The sequence below is a fragment of the Benincasa hispida genome, chromosome 9, assembly GCF_027475165.1.
Source record: "Benincasa hispida cultivar pf3 chromosome 9, pf3_genome.v1.1, whole genome shotgun sequence".
NCBI lineage: Eukaryota > Viridiplantae > Streptophyta > Magnoliopsida > Cucurbitales > Cucurbitaceae > Benincasa > Benincasa hispida.
This window is the reverse complement of record NC_143486.1, coordinates 23946540-23963990: the sequence shown is the minus strand read 5'-3', so window position 1 is coordinate 23963990 and position 17451 is coordinate 23946540. Positions and strand designations below refer to the sequence as shown.

General features: G+C 29.5%; 1 protein-coding gene and 1 long non-coding RNA gene across 2 annotated transcripts; one reads left to right on the top strand and one right to left on the bottom strand.

Moving 5' to 3' along the window:
- Positions 1-5976: 5976 nt before the first annotated feature.
- LOC120086117 (gibberellin receptor GID1B-like) lies at positions 5977-9074 on the bottom strand. The gene is made up of 2 exons (XM_039042567.2): positions 8135-9074; positions 5977-7565 (listed from the first exon to the last, which is right to left on the bottom strand). The coding sequence occupies exons 1-2, from the start codon at positions 8171-8173 to the stop codon at positions 6576-6578; spliced, it is 1029 nt and encodes a 342-aa protein (XP_038898495.1). The 5' UTR covers positions 8174-9074; the 3' UTR covers positions 5977-6575.
- A 6421-nt stretch (positions 9075-15495) lies between these two features.
- On the top strand, positions 15496-16414 carry LOC150033697 (uncharacterized). The gene is made up of 2 exons (XR_016532304.1): positions 15496-15597; positions 16260-16414. It is a non-coding gene; the product is annotated as an uncharacterized LOC150033697 (long non-coding RNA).
- Positions 16415-17451: the final 1037 nt, after the last annotated feature.

The window sequence follows — 17451 nt, the reverse complement described above, 5'->3', positions numbered from 1 at the left end:
TTTCTTTAGCAGAATTACATGCAGAGACTCGATTAAACTCATCAGGACATAAAGCACAAAACAGACAGTTCATGGCTTTAGCATTAATAGAAAACTTCTTTTTATCTTCATCATTAACCTCTTTTTCTTCCTTAGGAATATCTTTATTATCAACTATCTTAGTAGGAATTAAAGGACCATTAGAAACAATTTTCCATAGATTATAGTCAATAGAAATCAAATCAATTCTCTTCATAGTTTTCCACCATGCATAATTATTTTTATCAAACAAAGGTGGCCTAGTGGTAGATTGACCTTCACCATACCCATTTATTTCAGTAGTTGTCATAAGCTCGAACAATTAAGTTTTTTGAAAAAGGAAGAGAATATAATAATTTTTTAAAAAGATTTTTATAAAGAGAAATACTTTTCCAAAATTTAGATTTTAATCAAAAAGATTTCAAAGATTAAGAAGTAGAAAAAAAAATAATGGTTTTAATAACCAATTTTCAAAAAAAAAAACTAATGAAAACGGCTTTTAAAACTCAAATTTTCAAACTTTTTACAAAAAATAAAAAAAAATCAGATTTAATAAGATTAAAAAAACATAATGTAAAATCAAGAAAAAAAACTACAAAACCTTTTTGAATAAGAAAACCGAGCTACCTGCTCTGATACCAATTGTAGGATCTAAAGGCAACACTAGAAGAGGTGAATAGGGTTACTACTAATTTTTAAAAAAATAATTTTATCTTCAAATAATACTCAATAAAGTTAACCCACTAATTTGATTAAAGAAAATTTATGCAAGACAAAACTTAAATCATGCAAGCTATGATAACTTCAAATTTAAAGACAATTTAATTAAGGATAAATTTAAATAACATACTAAAAAATAAATCATGCAATTATGAAAGATTAAAAAATAACTAAGACAAGAAGCAAAAAATTGAAAACCATAAATAAAAGAGAGAGGAAGAGAAAACACCGGGAATTATAGTAGTTCGGCAAATTGCCTACTCCACTCTCCAAGACTCCTTCTTGGGTATTTCACTAAGTGATCCTCTTGCAGGTGAGGACCAAACCGACATACGACCCTCTTTTTCTTAGGCTAAAGAGAAACCCAAGATCTTTTTTACTGGTTCAGGATCAAACTAATTTCTTTTTCTCACAACCCAAGGTGTACCCACACCTTAATACAATTCCCAAAAATTAAAAGAAAACCTCACAATATTACCTCTTGAAGTCTAAATACACAAGTTGAGCACTCAAAAATAACTCTAGGCCAAAACTCACAAAAATAACTCTAAGCCAATTTAGGAGCAAGTATGACAAGAATTTGAGAGTAGAGAGAATTGAGAGCTTAAGACTTGATAGCTTTTTGGTCTGTCAATGAAGAGTAAAATCAAGTTGAATTTATAGGCGAGGGAGATAAATTTTGGCCATTGGATATGATTGCAAATGAAGGGTGGAGATTGAATAAAAATAGAAAAGAAAAGGATTTGTAATTAAGAGAGGAATTGAAAAATTGGAATTATTGAGATTTGGAGAATAAAAAAGGATTTGAAGGATGCAATTTAGGAAGGAAATCAAATTTGAAAAGGCTGATAAATCTTAAACCGTGCCACATGTCGCCATACTATTGATCCGCACGTCAATTAACCATTTCTCCTCTCTTTTTTTAAATATCAGCTGCCACTTGTCATTATCTTATTCGTCCACGGTCGCCACATGATGTGTCACGTCATCGCCACATCAGCAAAAAGTGACCAGTTGGAGTGCCACGTAAGCTACCATGTCATCAAAATTGATCGTTTGTGTGCCACGTCAGCAAGGTGTCACGTTGGATTTCCTCTCCAATCTTCTTTTGCTTATAACTTTCTCGTTTGAACTCCGATTTGAGCGATTCAAATTGCGTTGGAATCGTCTTTCCGAGCTCTACAAGAAGTAACTCTGAAATACTGAAAATGTTAGTACAAAAACTCTGAATTTTTTATCATCAAAATACTTGGTTTGATTAAAACCCTAAAGCTAAAACTAACCACTAGTAATTGAAAAAAAAATGATTTGTTACGCAATTAAAATTTCTATAATCATAAAGATTGAAATGCAACCAAATCCAAATCTTTGGAATCAAATAGGTAATTCAAAATTCAGGACTTTCATCCATATCTCAAATAACTTTATTTTCCTAAAAATCAATGAGATTTTAAGTTGTATGTAGAATGGAACATTTGAAAAAGGAAAAAGAGAAAAAGAAAAAGAGAAAAAGAGAAAGAGAAAGAGAAAGAGAGATTAGGTAAAATAGAAAGTAATAATTAGGGAAAGAAATAAGGAAAAGAGCAAACGTCGTCGTTTTGAGGGAATAATAAATGTTTTTTTTTCCCTAAGACAAAAATAATTGCTAATTGGGAAAAAAAGAAAAATTGTTGGTAAAGGACAAAGAAAACAGAGGGCAAAGGAATAAAAAATGACAAAAGTTGGAAACTTTTTGGTGTAGAAATTTGAAATATAATAAAAGTTAAAATGATTTTCCATTGTGATTGACAGATTTGCAATACATAAGCATAAGCATATATTCTCTCTCTCTTTTTATCTATATATCTAAATCTAAATCTAAATTTAATTAGAGAGAGGAAAGCCACACACACACACAAAAAAAAAAAAAAGAAAAAAAAAAAAAAAAGGACAAGAAAGTCAAAATTTTGTTGTAAGTTTAGGACAAGATTCTATGTCTTTGTCCAAAAGCTTAGCTGTTCCCATCTTTTCCAATGCCCACTCAAACACTTTCAATAACCAATCCCATTTTGGTTCTTAGGATTTGGCTAACCCTTTCTTTTCAATTTTGGATTTTGTCACTTTTTCTTTCATTTATATATTATTTATATCAAACTTTAAATATTACTTTTAAAAATATATATACATTTTTCTAGTTTCTATTTGGTTCTCATGTTTCAAAATGTAACACCTTTCATTTTTAAATTTTGAATTCTTTTCAACTTGTCCCTAATTTTCAAAATCTATACTTTGTCGTTAATATTTGTTAGTTAATTTAAAATAATTACGCAGTAAAATTTTTAAATTAGTTTCAGTAAGAACTTAATTAATTATAATTTTGTTAAGAGACATTTTTTGAAATAAGAAAAATGTCAAACTATTTATAGAAATAGTAAAAAAATACTAATAGACATTTATAGACTTCTATTAACCTCTATCCATGATAAATTTGTATCATTTTCTATCACTGATGGTATCAATGATAGACGTCTATCAGTTTCTATCACAGATAGATGCTGATATACTTCTATTAGCGTCTATCTGTGAAGACATTGATAATAATATCTATCACAATTATAATTAAATTTTTACTATTTATGTAAATATTTTGAAATCGTAAAATTGTAATATTTTGAAATTTAAGGACTAAATTGAAATCAAATTCAAAACTTAAGACTAAAAGTGTAACATTTTGAGACCTAAGCACCAAATGAATATTCAAGACCAAAATTGTATTCTTTTTTTTCTCAAATATTATGTTAATCTCTATTATCATTTTAGTCTATAAACCATAGATATCTAGACTTAATTCATGTACTCTAAATAAATCTTAAAACTTAGTTATTAGGGTTAGTTTGAATTTGAAGTTAATTTTAATCCATCCTTAAAAAAGGCAGTATCAAAACAAATTATATGGTATTCTTTATTCTTTGATTTTTATTTTAGTGGGTAAGATGTTGCTTTAACTTTAATAAAAAATAAAAATAAATGATTCATTCAAAAGAAAAAGACCATCACTATGGTACTTATTTCAAAAATAAAAATAATTATGTGGCCAAATATGTTTTTAGTCCGATTTAAATTATGAAATTTGAGGTTTGTTTATTTAATCTCACCACTTTTAAGGTTATATGAATTCAATCTCTAATGCTTCATTTCTTACCGTATGATTTTCAATTTTAGTTACTAAAAATTAAGTTTATAAACCACTTATTCCACTCCTAAATTTTTTTTGCTCTGTTATCTATTTTTTAATGTTATTTTAAAAAATCAAGACAATTTTTAGAAAATATTAAAAATAGTTTTTAAAAGGTTATTTTTGTTTCTAAACTTTCGCTAAGAATTCAACTATTTTACTTTAAAAAGATTAAAAAAAAACTATTATAAGAAATTGAGAGGAAATAAGTTTAATTTTCAAAAACTGAAAATCAAAAGACAAATAGTTACCAAATGAACCTAAATTTTTAAATTCAATAAAGATTCACGAATATACTATACACAAAATTCAAAATTTTGAGTTCCATTAGACATAAATACAACTTTCTATATAATAAGCAATTAATTTCTTTATACAAAATTAAAAGTTAAGAAACCTATTAACACTTGAAAAAAATTTAGAACCAAATAGACAAACCTCAAAATTCAAAAAGACCCATATTTCTCCTACTTAAATATCCAATGTTACATTTTCCATTAGTCCATATTTTCTAAAATTCGTTCAATCTTGGTTTAAGTCAATAATAAAAAGACAAACTTTACTTTTACTCAAAATCAAAAGAAAATATATATTTTTACTCGATATAAATTTTAGGATACTTATCCGATCTATCAAACATAAGAAAAGAAGGAGAATTCTCTCGTAAGAAAAAAAGGGTAAAATACACTTTTAAGTTGGTGAATTTAAAGAAGAGGAGTCGCTAATAAATGACAAATTAAACAGTTGAAAAATGAGAGAAAAGAAAGAACAGTATTGTTGTCCCTAATGAGAATAGATCCAAAACACCCAACAAAGTTGGTGTTTTATGAGATGTAGGGTGGCCAATGAAAAGGGGGTTTGTGGAGTTTGATGTTATCCCAAATGCCAAACAGCCCCCCTTCTCCCCCTTTTCTAAGAATAGTCTATAAGGAAATGACAAGAAATAATCAAATCAATGTTTCTAAGGATAGTGAAATCCATGATTTGGATATGTTGTCCAATCATTTTTGGCTACAAAGTTTTATGCTATTTTTGGAGGAAACGTGGGCAACCCATGTCCCTTTGAGAAGAAAGAGAAAGAAAGAAAGAAAGAAAGAAATGACTACCTACAACACTTACTCCTACTTTTCTTTTTCTTTCACCAAACTAATCTTCTCATTCAAATCCCAATCGGGTTATCAAGAGAATGAAGAGGATGATTTAAAAGTGGTTTTTTAACTACTTTCTCTATCCACACCAACTTATCTTAGATATAAATTTGACTCCGACTGGATTTCTTGTTCACCAAAAGTAAAATCACGTAGAGACCATCACATAACAAAACTACAATTTCAAATCAACTATTATCTTTTTGTTTTCAACTATTGTAGCTGTTTAGTTTTTGGCTGGTTTTTGCACTTGCATCGACTAATTTTGTCCAACTTTTGATTCTACAACATTTGGGTTCTGAAAATCTTGGATAAGAGGTTGTTTAGGACAAAGAGTGGAATAGCGAGTTTCGATGAATTATGAAATCTGGAAAGTTATGAACTCTTACCCACAATACAAAGAGTTGATAAGGTATAAAACACGTGTTTTTTGGTAGTTGGATTCGCAAATTCCTCGAGCTAAACAAGGAGTGGAGTTCACGACTCCTACTTTCTAAACAAGGGTTGTGATACTATTGCATTCTTTTGTATGGAACTCATCGGAATAGGAAACTTGAAGATTTTTCCAACTCTTGTGAATCTTTTAGGTTGGTTTTCTACCTTCAAATAAACTACCAAACTCTTCATCATTTAGGGAAAGGGAGATCTCACCCTAACTTAAGTAAATAGCCACAGAGAAAGGGGGAAATGAACAGTAGTGCAAATAAAACAAAAATGAGGAGACAGAAAGCTCCAATACAACTAAAGTCTTAAAAGCCTTTTTCCCCCATATGTAAATAAGCTATTCAATCTTTACCACGCAAAAAAAGAAAATGAAAGAAGAAGATAGGGAGAAAGAGACAAAGAGGGAAAGAAGTACACAGCTCAACAAAAGAGTACACAAACAAAAACCTTTATATTTTAGCTCTAAATCCACAAGTATAACATACAACTCACATACAAGATTGGACCATACCCCAAACCTTTGTTTGTGAAAAATTAGTGCTAATCAATCAGAATGCCCATATTTTTCTTCCTCAAAAGATTCATAAACCAACAAAATTTACCCCTACACTTCACACACTCACTTGTTTGATGGCTGGAAGAGTCAGGCAGGCAAACTTTTAAGGGCTTTTTGGCATCTGAACTTTCTGCTCTTTCAGACTCCTCGTTCTTCTCATCTCAGCTCTATAAATTTGGCCACTTAGCTCCTGACTATCAATAAGCAGCAGCAGCAGCAGAAAAGAAGCAGAACCCCAAGATGTTAATTAAGTACCATAAGTAAAATATTGTAAGTAAATATATATATCATATCATATCATATATATATATAACTACAAAGCATTACAACAAAAGGAAGAAAAGAAACCCAAGTCATATATGTCAAAGCTTCTGTTAGGTGTGGCAGCTTTTGTTTTTTTTTTTTTTGTTTTTTTTTTTTGAACTTGCCTTTTTCCTCTTTCTTGGGTTGTAAAGTTAACTGGTTGTATTAACAGTTAAGGGTTGATGAAATTGTTTATCTCTTCCATTAGACAGTAGAAATGTTCATTGTTTGGCAAGAAGTAAAACCCAATTGTCGCTTGCTCGAGGAAGAGAAGTTTCACGTCGTGACCGGAGTCTTTTAGGCCTTGCACATAAGCGAGTTGCCAATCTTGCATCAGATCCAAACCGGCAACGACTACTAAACTCTTTGGGAAGTCAAGTCCTACTAGGCTTTTGGCTTTGGGGCCAAAAATGTTACAAGCTGGATGATCTCTGTCTTCTCCTTCAGGGAGATAAGCTCTCCAGTACCAATCTCGGTCTTGGATGGTTACGAAATATTTACCATCGAGTTTCTTCTCCGATTCGGTTCTCTTTTCACCCCCAAACATCGGGTGAAGAAGGATGTTGCCTAGTACCTCGATGTCTTCTTCAGCTGCCTTCACTGCAACATGATGAGCAATGTTGCCACCAGAACTATCTCCAGCCAAATACACATGAACCTTAGAATCCTTCCCACTTTGCAACCATGTTTTTGATTTAACCCATTTGAGTGCAGCCCAACCATCTTCGTATGCACATGGATATCGGTGTTCAGGTGATCGACGGTAGTTAACCGAGACTACAACCGCCTTACAGACGCTTACGATGCGGCGGCAAAAGGTGTCATAGATAGCACTGTTGGCTGATGAATGAGCAAAACTCCCACCATGAAAAAACAGAATGACAGGAACAACTTTTGACGTACTCAAAGGCTTCTCAAGATCAATGATGCCCCATCGAGCTTCATTCTCTGGGGCCAGCTGGTAAACTCGGTTGAGAAGGCCAGAAGCTCGATCGACATGATCAAATGAGAAAACCCCATCCACTGGAATCACATTGGCCGGAACTTTACGCTCGAGATATTCTGCTAACTCACGGTTGAAGGTACCATCCGCGCGGCGGAGGATGGTGTAGGCTAGCTTGAAATTGGAGATAAGCACCCATGTATTCAGTGGAACGACCCTCTGCATAAGAGACAGTAAAAGGGCAATAAAACAAAGAGACTAAATCAGATAAAATCGGTAAAACCAAGTAAATATCAAGTATGAGCATGATTATTCTGAAGAACAAAGATATTATCTCCAAGCATTTCTGCGGCAAATGCAACTAAAAATCCTCAACCCTCCACTTCCCAACAGAAGTAGACTCACAAGTATAAGTTGGAAGAATGGAAAGAAACAATCAAAACATACCAGAAATATACTCTAACCAGCTCATTGTTAACCAAGAATCATCACATCAAATTCAAACCCAGTCTAGCAATTTACAGAAAAGCCTCCAAGCAAAAAGGAAAAAAGAGACTCCACTCAAGTCAAACTAAGTGTTCAAATCTTCAACACAAAAACTTACCCAAAATTCAGCAAACAAGCAAGAAAGCTTGAAAACCCAAAATCATAACCATTAAAAGCAAATTAAAAAGTTCAAAAAAACAGAAGAGACCCATAAATGAAACCATTAAACCCCAATTCAAAATCTAGCAAATAGGCGTAAAATGAATACAGATTAAGAAACAAAAGAGGCTACAGTAAAGTACCTTAGATTCATTAAGGTTGACTTCATTACTCCCGGCCATCTCCCCCTCTTTCTTCACACCCAAAACCCAAAAATCAAACAAGGGCTAAGAACAGAGCCAGTGATCTTCACTCAAAGAATCATCAACAACTCTCTGATTCCCATAACAACAGAAACAAACAACAAAATGGGTTTCTCCCTTTCAACCCCAATCCTTAACCCCCTTCTTCTCCAAGTTCCTCAATCAATCAATAGCGATGATTGAAGTTAAACATAACCCTTTTGGCAGTATTTCAATTGAGAACCCCCTTTTCTCCCCTTTTTTTCTCTCTCTGATTGATTCCTCGTTTTGGGTTCTTCACTGGACATTGAAGAGACGGCTCCTTTCAGAAATAAGGGGAACAGAGAGCGCTCAGAGAAGCAGGAAGATCAAGGTAAGGATAATAGAGAAATAAAAGAAAGACAAAGTACAAAGAGAGAGAGAGAGAAAATAAAAAAAGAGAAAGAGAGTGTTTGATGGTCAAAATCGCAAGGGGAAGAAAGAGGAAACGACGGTGGTGGACGGAGACGAGAGAGACGACAAATCGGGCGGCCGAATTAAACTGTTCACAAGGGACCTACCATTTCAATTTCAATATATATATATATATATATAAAGAAAAAAAAAAAAACAAATTTTCTTTTGGGGTTCCTCTGTTTTTGAAATTTTTTCACAAATTCCTTCTTGCTTTCATATTTCTTCTTCTTTTGCCCAATATTTAAAATGTGGGCTTTGTTCTTGAGGAAGAAGAAGAGAGAAAGAGAGAAGAAGAAGGGCTATGGAGCTCAGTCAATGTAATGAAAATGGAAAGGTTCGAACGGAAGAATGGGCTAATGGCAAGTGTCAGAGCCGTTTTGGGACTTTTTTGGTTCTTTTACATTAATTCCTTTTTATTTTCTTTATTTTTTTGGGAGTCATCCATAGATTATGGATGCCAATATTATTTGTTTTTTAATTATTTCACGATTTACATCTACTTTTGAAAAATTTTATCTTTTCTTTTTTGAAAAATAAATAAAGGATTTTTGGGGGGTTTTTTTTTCATGTCTTTTAAAAAGTAGGTTGAATTTATAGTTTTTGTCTTTTTGTTAGGATATATTGATATTTACTTTAGTGAACTATGTTTAAATCAACGTAATATTTACGGATACATATCCGAACATGAAATTGAATAGGACTAAATTTGGTCGCAAAAATAACTTTATATTTCTTATTAGAATATAGAATAGACTGCTAGCGAAGGTCGATTATAATTGATATATACCTTATTTTCTCGAGAATAGAAGGTTTTAATTTTCATATCATGCATTTGTTGTACTAAAAGATATCCCCGTAGAAAATATATCATTTTAAATTCCACACATTGTTTGTTAAAAGAATCTTATATTGTTGAGTTTTAAATGTTTCATAACATAACAATATAGCTAGACTAACATGAGCATAACTCAATAGTTTGAATTTCAATAAAAATGATAGTATAATAGTATAACTAGAAAAATCTTTCGTGACCATAGTGACTTAATTGAAAAAAAAAAAAAAAAAAAACTAACGTTATAGGAAAGTGAGAACCTATTGGTCACCTTTATAAATGTTTAGAATTTCGATTAATACAATTGTTATTTTGAAGTTTTAATTGACATGACCACAAATTTAAGGGTATGTTTCCTATTTTATTTTAAAATAACGGTTTTAGATTGTAAAACTACTAAAAATATTTTGAAGTATAGCAGGATGTCACTGTCTATCAGTGATAAACCGCGATAGACTTCTATCACTGTTATTGATAGATCTCTATCGCAATGTATCGTGGTCTATCACCGATAGACAATACACATTTTGTTATATCTGTATATAAATTGCCTGATTTTTCTTTTATTTGAAAACAACCTTTTATTTTATCTAAATAAATGAACCTACATTTTTTTTGTTTCTTTCTCTTTTTTTTTAAAGAAAAATATCTATCGCTATCTTTTCAACGATACCATTTATATAAAATAAAATGATTTTAAAAAAAGAAAAGAAAAGAAAAACTCAACTTAACAAACTTGAGTTTAATTAATGGACAATTATGTTAATCTTTTGAATAGTAAAATAAAAACTCGTTCTATTTCATGTTGATTTTGATTGAATTGTTAATTCAATTGATTTACGAGGATTCATCCCTTTTTGTTTTTTTCCCACTAAAAATTATGGATTTCCTACAATTTGATGTTAACCTTACTTGTTATGAGGGCACAGTTTTACTTTTATTATTATTATTATTATTATTTTCCCTTTTGATGCTTTTTGACTCTTATAAACTACACATGTCATTAAAAACCGTCATGGTTTGGTTAACTTTAACCAAAATTAACAAACTAATTTGTTATTTATTCGGATAAATGAAACATGCAAGTCACGAGTAAGAGAGAATATTAGATAATTGATATTAAATTTCCCTTCACCCATCAATTTAAGTTTTTGGTTAGCCAATGATTTAAGACTTCCTTTTGGGCACTCATCTAAAATACAGGAAAACTTCGTACTAATGAAGTATTATATAGAATCTACTATGATGCATAAGTTAATACACATATATAGTGTCTAAGTCAATTGAGCATTCAAATATAGTGTGTCTCGCGAGGTGGTACAATACGGTTATTTATAGAACCTATTGTTTTACATTTGTTTGAGCTGTCTACTCAGCGTTGGTATGAGTGGAATTGTTCAACTTGCAAGGTTTGGAACTAGTGAGCTCGGATTACTCATTTCCTATTTCGTGATGCAATAACTCTAACACTAAATCAAATATATTAACTTCGGTTAAGTTACAAATTTAGTATATAACATTGGTTGTAGCATATAAATAATTTATAAGCTTTAAGGGGACATTTGAGGCAATAAGTTGATTATTTTACTCATAAATTATTTTAGTTGGGTTATAATAGTTTGTGTTTGCATTGTAGATTATTTTAGTTTGAGTTATAATAACATGTGCTTGATGTGTAAACTATTTCGATTTGAGAAGAAAATATTAAACACGATAACAAAGAGTAAAAAAATGATGAATGTAAAATAACAATAACGGTAGCAAATGAGGGTTTTGAAATAGTGTATACGACGGCTAATTAGAGGTAACAAGAGGTGATTATTATAGTTTTATGATAGTATCTGTCCTAAACGTCTTCTAAATAATAATAATTATTATAAAAAAAAAAAAAAAAAAAAAACTAGGATAGGTCTAGAAATCTTCTCCCTTTGAGTCACCTATCCACAACGATTTTCTCGACAACTTTATATTGTAGTGTCCTATAGTCTTAACTTTATAATAGGTCGGTCGGCTAGATTACTATAATTTGATTTTCGTTAATTAATATGTTTAATATATCAAAAGAAAAAAAATATATGTGTTTTGCGTGTGTGTTTTGTTTTTTGTTTTTTTCCCTAAATTTTAATCATAATAAAAAGAAAGGGTGGAGACAGACTTTCCTGCGTGCGGCCAACGCCAAAGCACGTGGCGACAAGGGGTTCCGTTTGGACTCTCTCTGTTTTGAATTCCCAAAATACCCTCCACCGTTCTGTAAAACTACAGAAATGCCACTGAAAGTGACACGTGGTTTGTCCTCTTCCCACAAAGCGCGTGACGGCATGTCTTTTGTCAGAATCTGATAGGATGCTTTGCTTTACTTTTTTTTTTTTTTTAACCCTCTTTTTATTTAATATTATTTAAAAAATTAAAAAAAATTTTGTTGAAAAGTTGTAACGTGGGCTTCGGAATTTGTCGTATTCTTCTAGAGCCCCGTTTTGAGGATTTTCCGAATAAAAAATATTATAATATTGGTTATATATAATAATAATTAAAAAATCTAATGGGCTATGGACACGTGGCATTACCTGGTGGGTCCGATGTATAATCATCGGTTTTTTATTCTTTGTAGAAAGGAAGAAAAAACAAAACCAGTTGTTTGTTGTTGTTTTGTTTTGTTACGATTATCGAACTCTTCTCCTTGTGGGTCCCGTCTCTGATGACCATCACCATTTCTCTCCGCCTGCCACGTGTACTTATCCTGTCCTTTCACCGGTCTGATTGATTGGATATTCTTTTTTATATTTTAAATATATCATTTTCCTCCTTATAATGTTATAAAGTTTTTTTTTTTTTTTTTTTTTTAAGATATTTGAAAGTTTAGAGATTAAAATTGAATAAAAGGTAAATTATCTGAATCAGATTGATATTTGAAATTATAATTTTCAGATCATATTATAGTTATTAGGATCTCATTTGATATTCATATATATATATATATATAAATGGAAGGTTTTTTCGATAAGTAAAAAGACAACAAAAATTTAAAAATAATTGACGTAATAAAAATAAAGTTGTATTATGTTTTCTCGATATATGTTTCATAGAATATTAAAAAGTTAAATTTTAATTTAAACAAATTTTCAACATGTGTTTGATAATACATTTATAATTATAAAGTATGGAACTGAATATAATTATCTATTAAATATTAAGTTATTAATTAATTTATGAAATTTTTATATTTGTTATTTGGTAATGTCATGTAGTATATTTTTTAATTTAATAAATAATTGGATTTGAAAATATAAAAATGTTATTTTTAGAATTTGCACCGTTTGAATCATATAATTTATAAACAATTTTCAATAACAAGATCCATACTCCATATCAAATGTATATTTGCTACTAAGAGAATTTGAATTGTGTATCAAACAAATCCTAACATTTTTGCTATTTTCAACTTTTTTTTATATATTATTAACTTCCCACCAATATTTTTCTAGAATCAAGTAGGTTTTGAAAACTAAGAAACATTGGTTTTTGGTTTTTTTTTTTTTTTTTTTTTTCAAATTTAACTAATAATTTAAAGCTGTAATCACTTTATTTTTTATTTTTAGATTTTAAAAATTAAGCTTATTTTTTTCTAATCTATTACAATTATTTACATCTTTATTGAATACAATTGTTGACTTCTTAGCTAGATTTTAAAAACAGAAATAAGTTTATAGAAGCTACATTTTTTAGTTTCCAAATTTTTGCTTAGTTTTTCAAACCATATGTACAAAGTAGATAACAAATGGAAAAAAAAAAAAATGGATGTTAAAATGGTGTCTATAGGCTTAATTTTTAAAAACAAAAAAGTCAAATAATCACCTAATGGGATCTAACTATTTCTATAAAAAATAAAAGTCGCGCTAAGAATCTTAAAAAGAAACATGCACGAGTTTTAAAATAAAAAATAAAATTATTATCAAACAACACGTATGCTATCTATTTTAGCCATTAAGTATTATAGAATAATGATTTTAGTTTGAATGCTAAATATGTTTGCTTTTATTGTTAATTTTAGAAGAAAATAACATTAAATGCTTACATTTAACTTGTTTATACAGCCTCGTAGTAGAATACCTACACCAACACATTAATACACGTTCAAGGTTACACAACTAAATAGGCAACTAATAGTGATGACAAAAATAGTTTTCAAAGATTTATGACTAAAACAAAACTTTTAAAATTGAAAGATTGCGATAAATATTTTAAAATCTCGAGAGTCAAATTTTGACTCTCTCATTTGAAAGAAAAATTAAGAAAATATCAATTTTGACCTATAAATTGCATTTCAAATACATATAAATGTTGCGAGTTCAACATAAAAAGACGATTGCATCGTTATCCTCCAAAATTCTTTCAAAAAACTACTCTTATATGTTTTTAATGAATTATAAAAGAACAACATATATTTAATGTAATAGAGGTTTGTTTTTTTTTTAAAAAAAAAAAAACATTTGTTTCAACAAACTACGATTCCGTCTCCAAACTATACTTGGTAACATTTTAGTAGTTTATGTCATAAACTACATATAATAAATTTTAGTTACCATATTTTAAATTTTGTAACAATTTAGTTGCTACCTACCATTAAAATTTTCATCAAAGTTAAGTTTCATTTTTTCTAAAATTATCTATGGCATATGTAGTTTATAATCACATTTAATCTCTAATCAATTTACCAATCAACATACAAATAAATAATTATTAAATTTTAATAATATTTTTTTCACGATGTAAATTCAATCATTATAAACCTTAAAATATAGGAACAAAATCATTATATATTAAAGTCCAAAAACCAAATTATTGCCAAGTTAAGAATATGGTTACTAAAGTCACATTTGGGATTGTTTTTAGGAGCTCAACTCTCAATCATGTTTGGTAACACAACTTACCTATTAATCTATTATAATCACTTTTAAATTTGTTCTAACGTGCAAAAGCTATTCAACGGAGCTTTTAGATTTTAGTTTTCCTAAAAATTTGGTATCGTTCCTTACCCATCTCAAATTTCCATTACATTAATTTATTTTTGTTACATATTCCAAAATTTTTAATTGGTTTAATTTCTCACAACAATTATTAAAAAAAATATTTTATAAAAATTTTTAAATAAACAAAATTAGTTGCAATCAATGTTTAAAATATCGATGTCGATGTAAATATCCAAGTCTTAATTTTACGGAAATTTCAATGAAAATATCGACAAATTATAATTTTTTATGGATATTTTTGGAAAACATATAAAAAAAAAATTCAAAAAATAAATTAAAAATAGTAAATAAATATTTTATGATTTTCAAACAAGTTAATATGTATATTGTTTATATTATATTTACATTAGTGTATTTTGATGATTAGTTTTTGTATTTGGTGGGTTTTTCTACGATATAAAAAGAAATATCGATTCACCAGTCACGTCGATGTCAAATCTATGAAAACCTAAAAATATCGATGAAAATATCAACACTTTGACAAAAATTTAATGCTATAGTTGCAATTCAAATCATATATATTTTCGAAAAATTATATTATAATAAAGGGTCTTTTTAAATATAAAAAATATTTAAATATATTTATAATTTATAATAAAAAGTTTCAAAAGTACAAAATACTTTAGGAACATTTTGCTACAAAGGATAATATTTTTGGGAATTCTTTATTTATAAGAATTTTCCTATAATAAATCATAAATTAAATATGAATATAAAAAATAATTAGAATGATAATATACTTTTGTTCACACAAATTTAATATTAATTTACTAAATAGCATAAGTATTTTTTTTTTCCAAACTTAAATTAAACTTTATAAAACACTATTTAACTTTTTCCATTAAAATCGCATAATTATCGATAATTATTTTTAAAAAAGTAATTATAAACTAAGTTTAAATCATGAAACTACAATTTTTTTTTCTTTTTTAAAAACTTTATTTTTAAAAAATCCAAATACAATATTTTTTTCTTGCTCTTATAAATAAAGCAGGAGCCACAGAGAGATGATGTGAACCGTTGGATTCTTTTGGGCGGGAAGATGACGACGCTAAAGAGGGGGGAAGAGTTCGACAAAACAGAAACGAGATGGGAAGGGAAATACTAAGGTACGATCCTTGCAGACGTTGATTTCTGTACTTACAAGCTTCCTTTCTTTTTTCTTTTCTTTTCTTTTCTTTTTTTTTTTAAATATAATTTTATTATTATTTTTCTTTTGGTGGAAGTGGAATATACCAATTTAACCCTTTAGAATCTTGAGAAATTTTGCGGTAAAGTATAATTTTTTTTTTTTTTTTTTTTTTTTATATTTAAAAAGACCTCAAATATCTTTTCACAAAATTCCTATTTAATGATATTTTATGGTATTATTTGACGTTTTATTTAACCTAAATTGGTTCAAAATATTTGATAACAATAGATTAAGAGTTATTGTCATTAATAACAAAAGTTCGTTGGGTTGTTTTTTTTTTTTTAGTACATCAACTTTAAACAAAATAGCACAGTTGACCCATTTTAGATGTTCAAAATGATAAATGTCCTACCTTTTTAAAAAGTAATTACAAATTGACTTTCTGCTGATGTCATGTTTGTATGAAACTGGTGATTTGGCCTTTCTTCCTACTTCAAAATTTTCATAATGTGTTTTCTCATTTTTCTTTTTTTCCCCCCTCTTTTCGTTGCTTCCTCGCTTTTCCTTGTTCGCCATTGTCTTCTTCTTTGTGAGAGTCTAGATCTAATCTCTCTCTTTTTTGTTATTTGTTCTTCTTAGTCTTCTCTGAACTACGAGGTCTTTATTCGATGAACGAGATCATGTGCAGATCCAATGATGTTGCACAACAACACGAACGTCGAAAAGCAAGATCGTTAGAGGACGGCGAAACAAAGGAGAATGAGATAGCTAGAGGAGAGCGAGACGGAGAAAAGGCAGAGCGGTGAGCGGTTAGTGCGAGAGTGAAAAGAGAGGAGAGTGAGACATCCAAAGAGCAAGATAGAGGAGAGCGAGAGAGTCAAGAGCCAAGAGCGTGATTGATCATTCACTTGCACGCAAGGGTTTCATTTAGTAATAATTTCACTCGGGGTTGACGTCAACAAAGGATCCAAAAACCCTCATTTTAAAAAACGGGGCAAATCTCCTTTTTACCTATCAATTTTGGCCATCCGTACAAAAACCTCAACAATTACGAAGATAGGGATCAAGCTTTCGAACTATATGAAAGAAGGTCATGCAAATGATCGTTAATAAGTTCACGTTGGCAAACTAGTTGGTTGTTAGATATAACGTTAATGCACTTGAATTCAATTTTTGGTTTTATTTATTAAAAGCAGACATGAACATAACTAAATGGTTAAGACTTAAAGACGTACCTACTCTAAGAAGTCGTTGAAGTATAGAATTCATACCTCTATATTTGTGACGTTTTATTCTTTAAAAAAAAAAAAGAACCATATTTATCTATGAAGCACAGATACTTCATGTGAGGCAAAAAATCAGTATCAGATACTGATACTTCTATATACTTTCCAGATACGTATCTAACACGCGATTTGACGTATCTATACTTCAAGATACTTCCCAGATACGTATCTAACACGCGATTTGACGTATCTATACTTTCAGATACTTTCCAAATACGTATCTGACATGCAATTTGACATATCTACTTATATGCGTACTTTTTTTTTTTCAAGAAAAAAGACAAGTAACTTATCTAATCTTTCCCAATCTAAAATTAGGCAACCTATTTAAAAAGCTCACTACTCGAGTCCGAAATTGAAAGAAAAAAAATAAATAACGGACCAAACCATAGACTAGAATAATCTAATCTCCATCTTCACATTTGAGTCCCCATAAAGTTCACCAAAATATAAACCATTTGGATATCTTCAACAATAAGTTATTCGTTTATCTTCATACTTATCTCTCTAATATTCTTCTTCTTCTTCTTTCAATATAATTCACT